The sequence below is a fragment of the Anoplophora glabripennis genome, unplaced genomic scaffold (genome assembly GCF_000390285.2).
Source record: "Anoplophora glabripennis isolate ALB-LARVAE unplaced genomic scaffold, Agla_2.0 scaffold101, whole genome shotgun sequence".
NCBI lineage: Eukaryota > Metazoa > Arthropoda > Insecta > Coleoptera > Cerambycidae > Anoplophora > Anoplophora glabripennis.
In genome coordinates, this window is record NW_019416426.1 from 81,818 (window position 1) to 101,492 (window position 19,675).

Below are 19,675 nucleotides of genomic sequence, written 5' to 3' on the forward strand. Positions count from 1 at the left end.
GAAATGATGTAAATAATAGTCACTTGATTTATAATCAATAATACTTTATTAACTCTTGCGCCTACCGCTCGTGAGTCAAGACTACTCCCTATATTTTCCAATGCTCTCCGATCACCCGCCATCTCAGTCTCGTAGACAAAACATTCGCGCGTTCAGGCGCCGTCAAGGTTGACTTCGCAAAATTTGCTTACATAATAAAAAATAATTTTTGGCAAGTCATACTCAGACCTTCTCGAGGTTCTTGCTGGGCAACAATAACAATTTAATATGTTGATTGCATAATTATAAAAAAATAATTTATAGCATTTTAAATTATTATTGGCTGACGTGGGCAAACCGTGTATTTATTGTCTTTATATGTGCGAAAATATATAAATATGGCAACATTGCATCTAGGTCGCTTTGTTCATATCGTAGCCGGCTGACGTCAGCCGGTCAGTAACAGCCTAAAAAGGGGTTAAATAATGATTTGAAAAAATTTTTTTCATTTAAATATGCATTTAATTTTTTTTTAATCACACCATCGTATTATACTCATTTTTCTCTATCTGCTCTTAAAATTAATAACATTATGACTGAATCACCCTGTATTCAGGCTGTTACAAATTCGCTTCTCACTACAGGGATCTTGAAAACGGTAAGAGATAAAAACTAGCTTAAATGGAGGCAAAGTTGCGTAATCAGGAGACGAAAATTATGCCTCTAAAGAATCAAGGCTAACATGATTATTTTTCGAAATATTTGAAAAAAACCGAAATTTTGGAAATCCGTTTTTGTTTCATTTCAGCCTTGTTTATTGAATTATCGTACACTGTAAGTGTCATTACATCCTGTGAAATCCATATAGTTATTTAAAGTATTACCACCACGCGTTACAATAAAACATTTATTATTTTATTATTAACTATTACCATCACTTGGTCATACATAAATCAATAAGTTGTTGCGTCAAAATTAAAACATTACAATTTTAATTTTATTATGACAAATTTATAATTCTTAAAAATGCATATGAACAACCAAAACGCCAAATGAATATTATTCTTTAAAAAATTTCTGTAAATGTTCAAAAACATTTTCGTTTTGGCAAAGATTGAAAATAAAGATCAGTGTAATATTATGGGAATTTATTATATCTATAACCGCAACTGTGAAAGAGCATGTCAGGTGTATTTGTGTGAATATCCTGAAAAAAATCGGATCGGAAGTTGTTTGAATTTTGAGCACTCGAGAAGCCTAGAAATAACCATGGACACGGGAATAAACCTATAATAATGTTCTATTTTAATGCGTGGTGGTAATAGTTTGAATAACTAGATGAATTTCACAGGGTGTTACTTACAGTGTACGATAATTTGATAAACAAAGAAATCTAAAGACAAAACGTCTGAATCTGATTCGGGCTGAGACAGTATAGTATTTGGGGGACATAAAGGCTTGCAAAAAATGTAATAAAATATCCAGGGTCGTATTTAAAAAAATGAAGTTGGTGATGGTCCTAAAGAGACGAAACGTTACATATAAAAATTGATTATGCCATTCGAAAGTGACCATGAGAAAGTGTTCTTCTTTTTTCAATATCACCTCAAACAAGGCTGAAATGAAACAACCGGAGTTCCAAAATTTCGTTTTTTGTTTTATATTTCGAAAACTAATCATGTTAGCCTTGATTTTTTAGAGGCATAATGTTGGTCCCCTGATTACGCAACTTTGCCCCTATTTAAGCTAGTTTGTATCTCTTACCATTTTCGATATCCCAGAAGTTAGAAGCGAATTTATAAAAGCCTGTATATGTATCTTGTGTATTTTTTTATGCATAATCCGAATCCGCAGCTCAAAAACAGATTTACCAGGGCAGTTTTTAGCAAAACGATAAAATAATTCCCAAAATAGGGTGAAATAGTGATCATAAGGAAAAGCTTTATAATGAAAAGTAACAATTTGTAAATACTTTGAGAAAATATTATAAAATAGTATTTTAAGTGTTGGGATAATTCCACGTCTAAGATCAAATAACGAATGTTAGTGCAAAAGAATATGAAAAACCATAGTATTTTATACTACCAAATATACAGGGTGTACCATTTTAATATACCAGGCCGCATAATCTTTTTTAATTCGACATTTATAAAAAAATATTTCGAACAAAAGTTATCAGATTTCGAGGGGGTCAAATTATGGTGTCCTTGACTTTGACCCCGTATTTTTGTTACAGTTTCGTATTCTGTGGGAAAAAATACATAACATTTTTTTGAAAATTCGTCGTTCTCTCGCTAGAGTGCGTTTACTATTCCATTTTAATTCTCAGGCTAATATCTCAACTAAGTAAAAATATGGGTTCCTATTTAAAAAATCAAGGTTGACTCTGAAATGACCCTGATAATTGACTTTAAGGTTAATTTTAAGGTCACGGTAATTTGATCCCCCCGAAACCTGACAACTTTTGTTCGAAATATTTTTCACCATCAGGCTTATTTCTTGAGATTTTAGCCTGAGAATTGGAAATGGAACGGTAAAAGTATAGCGCACTCTGGCGAGAACGAAGCATGTTCAAAAAAAAAAATTCATACAAAGTTACGTATTTTTTCCCGCAGAATACAAGTTTGCAATAAAAAATATGGGTTTCCATTAAAAAAATCAACCTTGACCTTGAAATGACCTTGATAATTTACTTCAAGGTCAAAACAGATTGTTATAGCTGGCCTTTGGACAATAACATCGAGCAGCTAAAATAACGAATTAGAGATGCTGTACAGTCCATACCTTTAGAAGAGATTATACGCAGCTACAATGAATTCCTTGCACGCCTTCAAATTTGTGTGAACATTGGCGGAGGAGTGTTCGGATAATGTTTTATTATATATACTTATTTTTTCCAAATTTATTATGCTCCGTAAAAAATAAACCAATTTTGTGTGCGAATTGTTTTATGTATTTAAAAATTCAAGTTACTTTTTGCACGACTTTTACAAAATATCACTTTCCAGAAATATTAAAAATAAAGGTAGTTTACTCTCGTGACATTTTCAGATTTTTTTATCTTCTGGACACCCCGTATATGTAAGGTTAAGTTTCACCATGGCAACCTCATTTTAAATTCAAACAATACTTTTTATCAAGTGTGCCTTTTTCCGTAAAATGTAAAATAAAAAAGTTTTTCCTCTTATTCACCCTAACCGCGGACATACTGTATACTTACAAGATATTTGTACTCATTTCTCTGGTATAGAACATTTTTTGTGGGTCTGTGTAAACGATACTTATTCTGTGAAATGTATTTTGGTCTTAAAAACTTTAATTTTGATTTTTTCGAATTAATCTCTTATGTAATTATAATATTAATAGGTGTAAGTAATTAATTGCAACCTTTTTTTTTAGCAAATGTTGTGCCAACAGTCAGTTTTGTCTCTACGTCCTTCCAATATTCTGTGCTGGAAAACGAAGAGGAAGCATCATCTTATATATTTTATGCGACTCAGTCTTTTGACTACGAGACTCAGCCCTCCCAGTACCTGTTCAACGTTTGGCTGAATTTGGACTTTAGTCCAGTAGTTAATTTTACTATAATTAATATAGATGACGAACAACCCTCGTTGTCTCCACCGCAATGCTCATTTGACGTAAGTTTTTACTTACGGAACAAGTAAAAAAATTGTATTATTATTTGTTTCTGCCATAATGAAGTAACAGATTTTATTAAAAACAACGCCTTCCGGAATCTTGTGTCAAAACGAGGATTATTTAGATTTTTAAATTTTATACAGGGTGATCCATTAATGGTATCGAGCGGCTGTATATATGAAACTAGACGTGCTACGATTATGGGGTAAAAAATCTATTAACAAATGCGACCAAAAGAATTGATTTCAAATATTTTCAAGTATGTAACTTCACCGCTAGAGGGCGCAACTGCTATAGTGTTACAGAAAATTGTCGGTTTTTCGAAATTTCGCTTATATAACCTAAGTTGAAAATACATTTTTCAGATACACTGTTAAACCCTTCACAAGTTTTGTTTGAACTTTTTTTTTGTTATTACCGTAGCAACGTCAGTATGAAGGACGCTATCTTAAAATTTTTAAATTGTCATAACTTCTAAATGCCTTAATCGATTTCAATAAACGATGGCTCACTTTAAAGAACTATTAATAAAATGTATTTTTATGATATAGGAATGAAAAAATTATTTTCCTGCGTAACGGTAGACGACGCTGAGTAATTGTCTCCGTTTAATAAAAAAATTAAATTCAATGATATAGGTTTTTTTTTCATGGTTTGATAGACCATTCATTATGGAAAACAAATACACAAACCGGAGGTCGATATCATTTTTCGTTTTCAAGTTATTGCTAAAATAGTGAGGTTGTGCTAGAAAATCCTCCTATATTTAGTTCTCTAAATAACATCGACATAATCCAAGCCAAAATTAAATTGTAAAAGTATACCAATCTTGTCCTTAAAAAGAATTATTGCTTTATTTTGAAAATTTTTGGTAACTGCAATATTTCATTTTTTTTATTAATTCCAAATATCTGAGTAGTTATAAAGATTATTGTTTCCATAACGAAGGAGGCTATGTCCTATGAAAATAGACAAATAAAAATTTATGTCAAACGATATGTGACAGCTCTTGCTTCGTGCAAAATTAGTGTCATTAGTGTGAGAAAAGTACTTGTGTTCGATATGAAATTCCCAGGTCTCTAACTAATTCCCTTAGACTTATTTGGGGATTTACATGGACACAAGCCAACATATTAATAATATTGTCTCCCGTTTTTGCACGGTGATGTCTTCTTAAAGAATGTAGTGGCGTCTGGATAAACGCTGAAATATTTCTCTCGAGTAACGTATTCTACGAGGGTATCGCAAAGCGTTTTCTCTTGAAGCTATAACGGCATTTTTCAAACATTGAAAATAAACTACCAACATATATACGCTTCCACATTTGGAAAAGAGCATTTTCTTTGTTCACAAGTACTTTTCCAACACAAATAACACTAATTTTGGCATAATTTTTCAGTTTTGTTTATTTTCATAAGGCATAGCCTGCCTCGTTATGGAAACAATAATCTTTATAACTACTCAGATATTTGGAATTAACAAAAAAATTAAACATTGCAGTTATCAAAAAAAAATCAAAATAAAGCAATAATTCTTTTTAAGGACAAAATTGGTATAGTTTTACAATTTATTTTTGGCTTGGATTATGTCAATGTTATTTAGGGAACTAAATAAAGGAGGATGTTCTAGCATCTAGCACAACCTCACTATTTTAGCAATAACTTGAAAACGAAAAAAGATATCGATCTCTGGTTTGTGTATTTGTTTTCCATAATGAATGGTCTATCAAGCCATGAAAAAAAACCTATATCGTTGCATTTAATTTTTTTAGTAAACGGAGACAATTACAAAACTTTTCTCAATAGCGTAGTCTACCGTTGCGCAGGAAAATAATATTTTCATTCCTATATCATAAAAATAAATTGTATTAATAGTTCTTTAAAATGAGTCACCGTTTATTGAAATCGATTAAGGCATTTAGAAGTTATGACAATTTAAAAATTTCAAGATAGCGTCCTTCATACTGACGTTGCTATGGTAATAACAAAAGAAAAGTTCAAAAAAAACTTATGAAGGGTTTAACAGTGTATCTAATAAATGTATTTGCAACTTAGGTTATATAAGCGAAATTTCGAAAAATCGAAAATTTTCTGTAACACTATAGCAGTTGCGCCCCCTAGCAGTGAAGTTACAAACTTGAAAATATTTTAAATCAATTTCTTTTGGTGGTATTTGTTAATAGATTTTTTACCCCATAATCGTAGCACGTCTAGTTTTTTATATACAGCCGCTCGATACCGTTAATGGATCACCCTGTATATTTCCAATACCCAAAAGGTTACATTTTACGTATATTTTTTTGCTAAAGATTACAGTGACATATATGCATGAGAAATGTATTATATTAGAAACCATCTCTTTTTTAGGAGAATACAATTTATACAAAAGACAACAGCACCTGCTTTAGTATAGTCTCAGACCCAGATGGTTGGTTAGACCAGATGACATTTGAAATCGTCAACGATACTAACGTAAGTGTTTCGCATTTACATTATTTGAAGTCTGTTTTGCCTTAGACTGAAATATTTAATAATACAGGGTATAATTTTAAGGGAGGTCAGTTTTTTTAGGGGTAAGTACATGTTCCCCTGAATACGAATCTGAAATTCTTTTTTTTTAATCAAATAATTAGTCCAGTTATAATGGGTTTTTTAAAATGCACTTTTTGACTTGTGTACGCCGCCACTCTAATATTCATGTATTACAAATAGGTACATGAATTGTAGGCAACCTAGAGTGCATGTGAAGGGAGATAGTGCGGGTCAACGGTGACGAAGAGAAGGGCGTCAGTTGTTCCGCATTTGGAGATAGTACGTCTAACTGTGAATTTGAATGGTTTTCATCGTTGGAAGCCATCAACATAATTTCTGTGTATTTCATTTATCATTATTGATTACTGCTTAAGTATTTTGTTAAAAGTAACTCGCAGCGAATTGTGTGGAATTGTGTATACGCTGCGACTAAAGCCGTTATTTGAGGTTACACTAGCTTCTCCAGCGGCGGGGTACGAAAATTACTAAAAAAAGGTTAAAAAGATAAGTTTTTATGACGGAATTTGAAAAAATAAAGTATTGATACATGTTTCTAAGGATTACAGGAAGCCTCTGTATAAATATGAGCCCCACTCAAAGTTACACCCTGTATATTATTGCTTTAACTTTTTTTCTGTTTCATAGGATGCACCGTACTTATTTGATTTCGAATATCGGGAAATTCCTGAGGATAACATTTATTCTGCAAACGTGTATATTACAGTTTTGGAAGAACTCAATTATCAGAATATAACATTCTACTTATTTGACGTCAGAGCAGAGGTAAGAATAATAAAAACAATTTCAACGGGCCTAAATCTGTTTCTTCACAGTTCAAATTTGTTAGTAACCAAATACTAAAGTTAGTAGTTTGGTGGAATGTCTGGTAATATGGGAATTTAAGGTAACTGAAATTTTCTCAATATTTATCTAATTCTAGAAATATCGCCAAAACTCTTAAACAATAGCAAAACGTTAAAACGTTTCTTTTTGTTAAGATCCTGAAGACATTTCAATAAAGATACGAAGCGTCGATATTTAGTAAACTTATATTTTCTTAAATTCCCATTTTGGGCAAAAACTCTACCATGCCATTAAATTTAGAATAATTTTCAACAATATAGAGTACCCCGTTTCTTCTGGACGTTACTGCACTTAGTTTTGTTAAAATTAAATTAAGGGCCAGAAAAAATGAAACAAACATCCTGTTCAATCGGAAATAATTTGGTGGAACTGATTTAAAAGAAAAATTTTATTTGACTTTATTTACCTAATACTGTCTAGGATGGAGCTGGTCACTCTACCACACCGAGCGAGTTGGTGAGGGCTATAATAAATGTAAACGATTTACCTGATACTCCTCCAGAATGGACAAGTTTCTTCACGTCCGAGCAGTTCTATGAGCAATCAGAACAAGTAAGTTATCATCAGTGTCGGATAAATAAAATAATAAAAGTCATATCTTTAGTATTGTATTCAAAATTTAACCCGACATTACAGTCATGACGCAAAAATGTTAGATTCCACAGTAATTTTGTTGAATTTGAAGGTATACGAAAAGTAACATTGCTTTATTGACTCCATGAGGAATTCTAGTTTTTAATCCTTCTGGAAAAAATTTGTTAACAAAGCAAATTTGACTTTTTCACTATCTTCAAAGGAAACAGAGCTATAGTGGAATCTAACATTTTACTGTGATGACAGCAGCTATACAATTAATGATTTTGATCATCTCAAATGTATTGGATTTTGCCAATGAATAAATACATAAATTCAATTGATCGTTACATCGTTATCTTTTGCGAAAAGTGAGAAATTTTAATATTAAAGACTAAAGGGCTCAATAAAAAAATTTTCAGACTTTCACAGTAACAGCTATAGACGGAGATTATGGATTAAATTATGAAATAAACTACATGGTACTATGGGAAGATGACGAGGAAGGTAAGTCAAATTATTTATAAAATACAATAAATGATTTTTAAATGTAACTGTAGATTAGAGTAACATACAGTGGCGGCTGGTGCAGAAATTTTATTAGTAAAAAAATTTAATTTAGTTTACAATGTAGATAATTAAGTAGATTAGCCTTACACATTAAAAAGGAAATACGAACTTTGTAATGTGCAGTCAATTTGACTCGACTTCCAAAATTCGTTTGCAAACTCTGAATACGTGGGTTCCTCGCAGCTCGCCTCTAAATTTGTAGTGTTTACAGCGGTGGTCATGGTTACCGTTGCGCAGCAGTAAGAGACGGAGTGCGAGTAGTTATTCACCGCTTTTTTCTTAATAAAATACGCACTTCGACAGAAAACTCTGGTTTAGGAAGGGGATAAATGCAAATATGGAATCTGTGCGTTTAATAGAAACTAAACTATAAGATAAAATCACTTACTCCGTGCTATAGACTAGACTAGAATGGGATAAGTTACATGCCACTTATCCCTTGCTTGTACCACATACGCGTTATATTTTTATGCTTGGGACTTGTCTTGCCGATATTATACTTGGTCAAATGATGTGGCAATAACTTAAAAAAAAATATTCTTTTTCATTTCCTGAACGTTTTACATTTGGCGCTTATTCTTTACTTGCATCAGGGTCTACCATTATACAGGGTGTTAATGAACTTATATCAAATATTTTTGCACATGTCCATTACGTCAAAATGAGGTAAATATACGGATTGTGTTGAGTAAAACGTAATTTTAAAATCTGACTTACCTCAACATTCTTATTAAAGTATCATTAATGATACCAGCCCACATGTTCACTGAAAACTGTTGCTGAAAGGCACCGCGACGTATTTCGTGTGGATTTTCGATAGTCCAGTGGTGAATGTTGTAGACGTTACGTACACCATTTCGACTGAAACATACTTCATCTGTAACAAGTATTTTCCCTGTAAATTGAGGATTTCTTGCATGTTCCTAAAGCAACAATTCGCAAAAACCTCGACGTAGTGGAAAATCCTCAGGAGTAAACACCTGAACACGTTGAATATGAAATGAGTACAACTGAGCTTCTCGTAGTGTCCGCCATACAACAGGATGCAAAATATTTACTTGCTGTGAGATATTTCTGGTGCTACGATGCGGATCTTCTTCGACAAGATTCAAAATCATCGTCGCCCTGGGCCACCGTCGCTACCTCGACGCGGTTGTACTTCACCGGTGTCCAAAACTCTTTGCGCTACAGCAACAAATGTTCGCGGTGCGGGGGCACGTCGTTCAGGATATCTTGCACGGTACACTTGACAAGCTATTCGTTTGCTTCGCCATAAATTATGAGCATACTATATTATTCGCGATTGCTAAATAAATGCACCATTTTCAAAAGAAAACTTGGAATTACGACTATTAATTGTACTCTCGAAAAACAGCACAGCAATCACTACAACAGCGTATTACAAACCGACTTTTGAATACAGTCCGGCTTATAAGAAACCTACAAACTCGTAAAAAGTGTTACCTACAGAATTTTTGGTTAGTACTCGCCGTTATAAAATACATGTATTTCAGCAATTCCAAAACAGTTTTAAACACATTTATAATTAGCTTTTTTCTCTATGACCTTGAACTTCCGATACAAGTTTATGACATCAGTAAACTTAGTTTTTACTCCTTTTTCACGCCTTCAAATGTTTGACATAAGTTCTTTAACACCTTGTATTTTATAAAAATCAAGTATTTTTCTTTATCAAACTATCTAATGACATTGCTCTTTCAATAAGGTTTAGTTTGTTTTTCTATGCTTCCACAGCTACAGATAATGATATATTGTGATTCATTGAGAATGTCAATCTCAAAACTGGAAATACTACACTCCAAAATATGATGATTAAGCTTAACATACCTTATACAAATATTGCAGGTTTACGAGATACAGGGTGTTCAAAGTTGGAATTTTAATTTGAAATTTCTCAATAATTTTAGAATTTTCAGCAGTATCAACTCGAAAATTGATAGTTTAATTTTTTTTGGTATAAGAATTACGAATTTGATGCTGAATTTGGCATTATCTGGTGGATTGGCCGTGAAGGTGAATTTGTTGGGTTACCAAGAAATCTAGATTTAAGCCCCCTGGACTTCTCAATATGGTCACAAATGAAGGAAATGGTCTACAAAGAAAAAATGAATTCCTTTTTATTTAAAATCCAAAGGTCTTTAAGAAAGGGCATTGCAAAGAGTACTAAGTTGGAAGGCGGGCACTTTGAGCGTTTGTTAATGATTGTCATTGTAATTTGTTGCCTTTGTTGTTGTTACCGCGCACATATGTAATTTAGAAGAATAAAAATTTTATAAAAGCAAATTACATTGAACGTTTAAAATGCAAGTGACTCAAAAACCAATAGAGTTAGATGAAATAAACAAAAGTCCCAAGGGATTTAGTGAAATAACAGGGTGTAACTAATTCCCTGTACAGATAATGCCAAATTCATAATTCTCATAACAAAAAAACTAAAATTAAAAATTTTCGAGTTGATTAATTGATCCAAATTTATTGAGAAATCTCAAATTAAAATTCCAACTTTGACAACTCTGTACCTTGTAAACCTGTAAAATTTATATAAGGCATATTGAGCTCAATATTATATTTTGGTGTGTAGCTTCTCCTCTTTAGAGATTGTCCATTCTTAATGGATCACCCTGTATAAGGATTCCTATCAAGTATGTGGGCTAGCCGCTAACAAGTAATATGACGGGCTTCCGTGCATTGAGAAACAAATATGTTTTTTTTTTCACATTAACAATGATAATTTTCTGAAAATAAACTATAAAGATATACTAAATGAGTCCATTGTGTATAACAATCTTACTTCACTTTACAGCCAATTACATTAGCATCGACAACAATGGAACGATATCCGTGAAACCAATCGATAGGGATAAAGATGACATTTCTACATATGTATTTGGAATCGTGGCATACGAGGTGCCCGATCCGATTTGGAACACATCGTTGACAATAACTTTCTTCGTCCTCGACATAGACAATAATCCGCCCTTGGTAAGGTGGATTATGGACGCCTCATTCGATAATGTAACTTTCCCTGTAGACGACGATACTGAGAAATCTACAGAAATGCGTTTCCTAGAGAACACCGATGGAACTTTGAATCTCACGATTTTCATAAGAGACATCGATACGGTAAGACTAAGTTTAAAAGCAGTGTTAAAGTAGTAAACAATTTATTTCTGTGCAGGGGGAAAACGCACAATTTTCAGTGGAATTAGAAGATCTTGAGGAAAATGAGATAACGTATACAGATGCTTTTATGATCGTTCCAACAGCTGGATACAGGACGGGGCAATTTCAAATTACTGTAAGGAATGTTACTTATATAGATTATGAGCTGCCCGGTTGGATAGACATTAGTTTTAATGTGAGTATGATAAAACACATTTATTTCAATATGACATAGCTTAAAAATGACACAGCCACACAAATAAAAAAGGAGTTTTTGTATGGCTGTGATTGTTAACTCCCTTGTATTTCCTTCTGCATCTGGAATAATAAGAGGCCGACATTTTTTGTTTGTTTTTAGATAAGATATATAGGTCTTATAGATTTAGAAGTTCTGAAACAAATTTGAAGAGTAAAAACATTTTCCTCGTTTAGATTTTTTGTAATCGCATGGACAAGTCCTTTGGTAAATAAAAAGAATATCGACTCTATCCCTATTTGAAAGATGACTGATTTTCTACGTATTTTTGGGTGCCGAGGAATCTGATGTCCAAACTTGGCGGGAGGACTTTTTAAGAGCAAAAAAGGGGCGAAAAGGGGCAAAAATACAATTATATTGAAAAAATAAGTGTAAGGTGTGTTTTCTTATATATTTTTGACCGCTCAACATAAATCCGACGTCAAAAAAAAGGGCAACAACTCAATTCTATTGAAAAGTCTCAAGCGTGTAGTTTTTTTAAGAATAGCCTAAACTGACTTAACTATAGTAGGATCGTACTCGATGCAAAGTAGAGCAAAAAATTGTCGGCCTTTTATCAAAGGAAAATCGTGTCATCATTTTTAGGAGGCGTAAGATGAACCATTTCAAATTTAAAATGAAATTGAATGTTAAATCTGAAATACCGCTGCATACGCACTGTGTTCTGGTACTAGCTGTAGTCGGACAGGTGCATCGAGTGTACGAAGTGGTCGGTTATACATCAGATACTAACCTGGCGAGCTTGATCGTAAAGCAGGGAACAATAAACAGTGGCGCTTATAGGGGGAAATGTAGTACATTTGTGGAATTTAAATAATGAATTGGATTTATAATAAATTGCATTTAAAACAAATAGTTTATGAGAATAAAGGGATTTTTGTAGGAACAGGGTTCCAGACGTGAATTGATCCCTTCATCGCACCCCATTAGATTCTTTTTTTATAAGGAGAACGAAGTTTCAAAGCAAAAACAGATATACTATAAATATTTACAGTATGAAAACAAAATATAAATCCTATGATGTGATTCTATCAAATGAAAACACTAACAACAATTCTCTATCAATCTGAACAAAATAAGTTATTTTTCTATCAAACAAGAAATATTAACAAATTATGAACCAAATAAAAAAGTCTATGATTTATATACTGTACGCCAAACTGTATTTTTTTCATCTCCATTTAATATTAATTTCTTATTTCCATCCCCTTTTTTAGGTTTCTTAATGTCTCCTTCATTTTTCTTCTCTCTTAAAATTTTGAAAACAGACGATTCGCTTACTCCAGTATATCTAGAACACATTTCCACCAAACCAGTCTTCAGTTTCATGGGATTATCCTTTTCTAAAGCGTTATAGACATTTAATATTATCGTTTTTTCTCTGTAACTTAATACAGATTTTTTTGTACCCACAGCAGTACATCCGGCTTGCGAACATATGGGCACCGCCTCCATTTCCCCATATAACAGCAACAGAGCAATAATAATACAAAAAACTTCACTTCACTAGCACAGAAAATATAATAGCATTCACGATTCACAAACAACAGCCCGAAACACATACACGGCACACAAATAAAACACTAAAAACACTTTTGTTACGGAGCACAAGAAATATGATTTCACTCACAAATTCTCAAATAATAGCGCGAAACACACATACAACCCGAATGAAATATAATTGCACTTATAACAGTTACAACCACACAAATATCGCGAGCGACAGGCAGCACCAATACAACCGAAACGAAACTGACCGCGCCGGGCCGGCACGCGCGCCACCGCAACAAACACAAGACACAAGTCATCAGAGATCAGGTTAGGCTGTTTTCGGTCTTTTTTGTCCTAAAAAGGGTCGTCTGTTGGACATCAGATTCGTATTCAGCACCCAGATACATAGGAAATCAGTCATCTAGATTATAATCGGGATAGAGTTGGTATTCTTCATATTTACCAAAAGTAGTACTTATTAGAACTGCATATTAAATATAGAAGAGGCTTGTCCCTGCGATTACAAAGAATCTAAACTATAAACATTTTTTTACTTTTCAAATTTGGTTTCACCACATCTATTCTCAAAATCTATTTCTAGCTATCTAATTTTTTTGTCGACCTGTATAATTAATACTAGTGAGCGTAAATCCTTTATCATGTGAAATTTTGAGACTGTAAAGTTTATTTTTTCGACAACATCCCATAATGCCAATGACATGGGACACCTAAAATAAGCTCTTTAATAAAACTGTAATTAATAAATATATAAGCAGGTACATTTTTCTGTGAATCACCTTTGTTGATAAATATATACCATCCGGAGCACCTTTTAAGAGTTTTTTGACACGTTATGTTTTTCGACTTCTGGTACGTATCAGAGAAATATTTAAAAAATGCTCTAAGCTTGAAATATTGATATAATGTTTTACATTTATCGTTGCTCGCAGCAGCGAATATATTTTCCATAAAATTGATGTGTCCGTGTTAAAGCAGATTAACAAAACGATTTTCGAAAATAATTCTAGTCCGTAAAAAGACTAATATTTTTTTATGTCTGCTTTAATTTATGTGGTAAAAGAAAATAAACAGGTGCAATATTTCCAAAATCTCGGAGTCAGTTGATTCATTTTTACTTCACTTTAAACTTAACAACATATACATTAGAAAACAAATATTATGACAACAAAGCTATGATGTTTAATGTTAAGGAAAACCAAGATTAATTGTATCTTTTTTGTTTTTCTGTGATTTCTAAACAGTAGTTGAAAAGTCAACTTTTTTTCAGGTGTGTACATGTACAGACATAAACTAATTCTGCGTTCTATTATGAGAATTAACAGTTATAGTAACTATTGTTTCGTATTTTGTAACTTAAATTAGATAAAAGTCCAAATCTTCTGTTTTACAACGGAGCTACGCATTATTCTCTAAATGTAGTATTATTTGTCTGTATTTTGTATTTTATTGTAGGTTGTGACAATAGCATGATAGATGACAGTTTAGTTTTGATATTTGAATGAACAAAAATACAAAAATATTGGAAAGATACATACAATAATTTGTCAAATATATTATTTTCAAGCGAATTTCGCTTATTTAACGGCAGAACTATGAATATTATCTTCATTTTCTTCGGAGGCGCTGAAGTTCGCTTCCCCCACCCTTCCGCCGTGCCACGGCTCGCCGAAAAATCAAGCGATCCTCTGACTTTTAACAATATTTCTTATGTACTCGGGTTGCCGGTTATGACAGTATTTTTTTTGCCGCTACCAACTTGGTTTAACAATAGGCCGTCAACTTTGTCAGTCTGTAACTCCGCTGTTTTTCAACGAAGCTTGACGATTTTTTTTTAACTTAAAGCTCTTTTCATAAGCTTTACGAATATGTATAACATATAACTATATCACGCGCGTGCGTCGTATATTTCATTTTGCAGCTAAGGCTAAAAAATATAAACTTTTCCGGGTTGCAAATTTGAAATTTAATAAAAAAATGATAAGTTTCAATGTCCTATTATGAAATTTCCCATGAAAAAAATCAGTGCGATTGTGGAAGATGTTCGGGATCGTCCAGACTAATAATTAGTTAATTTGTTTATAAAGCCAAAACTTGTAAACTATTCAACTTACCGATTCCAGATTTCGTGTGAGTTATTAGACAATGATAAGGAATGAGAGGATGCGATGCCAAAACGTTCTGGTAATAATAACGCAGTTTATAAATGTTTAATTCAAAAATCATAAATAAACTTCTTCTGTTTATAACTATTGATCTAATCAATATTTTTTGACGCTGGAGGACTAGTTTTGTAGGTCTTTTGAAAACGAAAAAAAAAAGTATTTTACTATTTTCTCGTGGAAATGAACAGAAAAAAGTTATAAGCGAAAAACGTTTACATAAATATTATACAATTTATCTTTAGTAAAATTTTTCGCTAAATCCGAATATGATAAAAAAATACAATTTTCTAACGTATGGATTCTCCCTCACACACCCTCAATTCACCCCAAAAATTCAAAAAATCCTAACTTGCCAACCTACCTATCTTTAGTCAAATTTTCCGCTGAATCTGAAAATGATAAAAAATCTGACTTATGGATTCCCCCCAAAATAATAATTTCTTACTCCTAAGGAAAGCGATTGTAGAAAATAATTAACAGTTGTGTTTAGCGTTCTGCGGTTAATCGTCTCTGGCGTTCAACATTTACCGAGGTCATGGGCGCGTGTCTAAAATAGTCGAAGTTTTTAATAAATGCTATTTTTACTGATGGTGATGAAGCATCAACTACTTCACATTTTAGTAATCCCACTATAAGCGTCATTGTACAATTACATGTACGTGTCTACCTCTGATTCGAAGCTTCGCATCGATCAATTTATTCGATAGATGAGTAGCGACATCATAAAGCCTGTCCTGTCGGCCTAGCGTGCCGGAGAACAATCCGTCAATTTCATTGTCGTTTATGCGTGTGTGAGTGAATTTTATGCTTAGCTTGGTCGAGCGTATGGCACGTGTTTTTTGTGTGCATTGTGTATTGCGAGCATAGAGCGGCACACGGCTTGACCACAGATTTAGCCGATGTCTACTACTACAACGTGTATTGCCGCTTACTAAGTAGATAATATGGATTACTACTGTTTATTTATTTGATTCTCGACACAAAGTGTCCGATTTATTTTGTTTTTATTTTACTTTAAATTAAAAAATAAACCGTAACACATTTTCACAATTTTTCCTTCTAACAAATTCTATTTGTTTTGATAGGTTCTAACAAGAGGTGTATTAGACTCAACCAAGGAAGATCGTATATTGGTAAAAATTACTTTAATAGATTACAATGACGAAACCCCTGAATTTGAGGAGACCGAGTATTCTGTATCTATTAACGAAACTGCCAAAAAGGGTGAATTTATAATACAGATCTTGGCAACGGATCTTGATGCAGAGGATAAAATTTTAGAGTAAGTTACCATTCTCTATAAAGTATACATAATATGTGTTAAGGGAATCGATTACACTGCCACAAAAAAAAGTGTCATGGTTTTGATCAAACTAGTATTTCCTCCAGTATTTTGTCGCACTGAATCCGAACACACTGTTAGAATTGCGCCAACACGTCACATTTTTCTCTAACCTCAAAAAGAAGGTAAAAAGTAGCAAAAATTGACGAAGTATGAGAAAAAACAAAAAAATTAATTTTTCACATTTCTTAGTCTTGGGCTCGCTGAATCCGAATTCAGCTTTAGAAATGAGGGTTGCTGATCACGAATACGAAAGAACCTTTGAATGTATAGATCTTTGGATGTTAACATAACCTGCCCCACTAAATCCTACACAACAGAAAGACCATGTCGGACCTGCGAATCCCAAACCTAACACAACCTGCTCATATAAATCATACGCAACAGCCATCTGACAAAGTGCAAACTCTAAACCTATCATACCCTTCCCAACTAAATCCTGCGCAATAGAAGGGCCCTGACGAAGCTGCGAACCCCAAACTAAACATAAAAAGCGCTTATAAATGCGACACAACCGAAAAGCACTAATAAAGCTGCGAGCTTCAAACCTTACGTAACCTGTTCAACTAAATCTTACAAAACGAATCTATTGCATAGGATTTAGTTAGGTCGGTTTTGTTAGGTCTGGAGTTTGCAGTTTGATTAGGAGCTTCATGTTCCATAGAATTTACATGAGCAGGTTATGGTAGGTGTGGGGTTCGCAACTTCATCAGGAACTGTCTTTTGTGTATGATTTAGTTGGTCAGGTTATATTAACATCCAAAGATCCATACATTCAAAGGTCCATCTATTCCTGTCCATCCATCTGAATATGCATACATTCACCCACAAAATCCACCATGTTGAATTTGCAATTCTGAGTTCGTATACGTGATCAGCAACCCCCAAAACCCCGCAGGATTCAATTAACCCCGAGATTAATTTATTAATTTTTCGAAAATCTCGTCCGCCATATTAGATCCGCCATCTCGTATTTTGCAATTCTGAATTCAAATTCGTTATTAGCGAACCTAAAAACCCTCACAGATCTAATATAGCATTAATCTGAAACCCCACATACCAAATTTTTCATGATTCTATTCATTTCTTGCAAACCTCGATTTCTAGCCGATTCTTTTGAGGTTAGAAAAAATGAGGTGTGCTGTATTCTAAAGGCGGATTTGGATTCAGCGAGCCCAGTTACACATAGCTATGGTAAGAGATGTGAAAAATCATTTTTTGTTGTTTTTTATACTTCTTCGTCTATTTTTGCTGTTTTGACCTATTTTTTGGGTTAAAAAAAATGTGACGTATTACGCAATTCTCACAGTGGATTGGGATTAGCGCATCAAAATACTATGGGATATACTAGTTTGGTCAAAACCATACTTTTTTGTGTAGCTGTGTTGTAATTAAAGTTTTCTGCATTAAGGAAACTGTTACATTCGACACAACATTAAACTTTCTATATATTTTTTCAACTACGTTCTATATTTTTAATGTTTCAAATATATAATAAGACGTCGTTAATATATACCAAAAAAAAATTATGGTCCAATGTGGGAATCCTGGGGAAGCCATGAAGTAATGCAAAAAGCTTTAGAATAATAGCAATTAACTGTGAAATCTTTAACGCTTTATTATATTTTCAGGCACAGCCTAATTGCGTCTACACATGCGAGTCAAATTTTAGAAATCGAATCAGATACAGGAAATATATATGTGAGTGCAGATAATGCATTTGACTATGATACAGTTAACCCGATATTCGTCCAAGTTAGAGCCACTGATAAAGTTGGCCACACCGCTACTGTACCGTTAACCATAAACTTAATCGATGTCAACAACAAAGCACCAACTATATCTGTGGTAAGTTATACATTTGTGTACGTAAAAAATAATTATTTCTTGGTTCTTATAAGCCTGCTTTATTTGTGTCTATAATGATTATTTTCCTTAAAACATTTTCCGAAATAAAAAAAAACAGCTTTACGAGGTTATTTCACTAAGTAACAGCAAACAATTTGTCATAAAAGGAAATTTTTATAAGTATTGACACTGACAGGGAAGGATGCTATCCCGTGAGGTAACGTTTTAACTCTTGGTTTGCAGGCTTCTATAGTAGTTCAACAATTTACGGAATAGTCACTACTTTTTGGCAGACAATCCGGTTTCAACTTCGGAAGACATTTTTAAACTGAGGATTAGGTCAAAGATTGGAGCCAGTTCGCACTGATAAGCATCTAAAATGCTGAGTTTCAACATCATTCAATCCAGAAACAAAGTATCTTCGGCAGCTTAATTGCACCCACCACTTTCCAGAAGCCAGAAAATTTGGACAAGGAATTAACTACATCACTTACAATCAGCTCTAAGTTATTGGTACAATACCTAAGATCAAAGAAAAGAAAAGACCTTCCTACTGTACAAACAATGACGTGCGTCTATGGTCCCTCGAGGACGATAGGAATAGGTTTTTTGAAGATCATCTGTATCGCCTAAAAAACACCAGAAAAGAGAAATCATCGATTGTGGAGCAGAAGTCACATATGGAGCATGCAGATAAGCAATATAAATACAATAAAATCGAAATAATTTTAACAGAGAGCAGTGGCATGAACAATGAACTAGTGCATAGAGCAAATATCGACCAGACAATGTCATCCCCAGTTTCAGAATTTCTTCTAAAGAGAGCTGTATGTCTCAAGAAGTCTAAATCGACGACATACCAGTTCGGCAACAATTTAATGTTTGACACTACCATATCCACTGTATGACCCCGAGCAATGACGGCGCTCAACTTATAATGAAAAATTACTAATCTGAATCTTTTACCTTTCATAAAAATATCAGTTTCATGCTATTATTAGAATAACCATATACACCTTATGTTACAAACACCCTTTACTGTTGTGGAACTCTTTCATATGGTGTCTGAAGCTTCAGATCTGCCAATACGCCTATACATAAGTGCCTCTTGACTTAAGTCATAATCTGTGTGTTAGTGTAAAGGTGTTAGCTGTTAGAAAAAAACAGTATTTAAGTGTATCTTTAGTACATTAAATTTGCTGTTGCTTTTTGA

At 33.3% G+C, this 19,675-nt stretch overlaps 1 protein-coding gene across 1 annotated transcript in view; it reads left to right on the forward strand.

Annotated features, from left to right (window-relative positions):
* The window catches only part of LOC108904308 (cadherin-related tumor suppressor), a 55,772-nt gene that overhangs the window by 13,289 nt on the left and 22,808 nt on the right, over positions 1 to 19,675 (forward strand). The window contains exons 4-12 of the mRNA XM_018706809.2: positions 3,379 to 3,620; positions 5,988 to 6,092; positions 6,798 to 6,935; positions 7,437 to 7,568; positions 8,012 to 8,096; positions 10,984 to 11,303; positions 11,359 to 11,538; positions 16,358 to 16,554; positions 18,246 to 18,462. Of these exons, the coding sequence (XP_018562325.1) occupies positions 3,379 to 3,620; positions 5,988 to 6,092; positions 6,798 to 6,935; positions 7,437 to 7,568; positions 8,012 to 8,096; positions 10,984 to 11,303; positions 11,359 to 11,538; positions 16,358 to 16,554; positions 18,246 to 18,462 (1,616 nt within the window). The remainder of the gene's footprint in view (positions 1 to 3,378; positions 3,621 to 5,987; positions 6,093 to 6,797; positions 6,936 to 7,436; positions 7,569 to 8,011; positions 8,097 to 10,983; positions 11,304 to 11,358; positions 11,539 to 16,357; positions 16,555 to 18,245; positions 18,463 to 19,675) is intronic.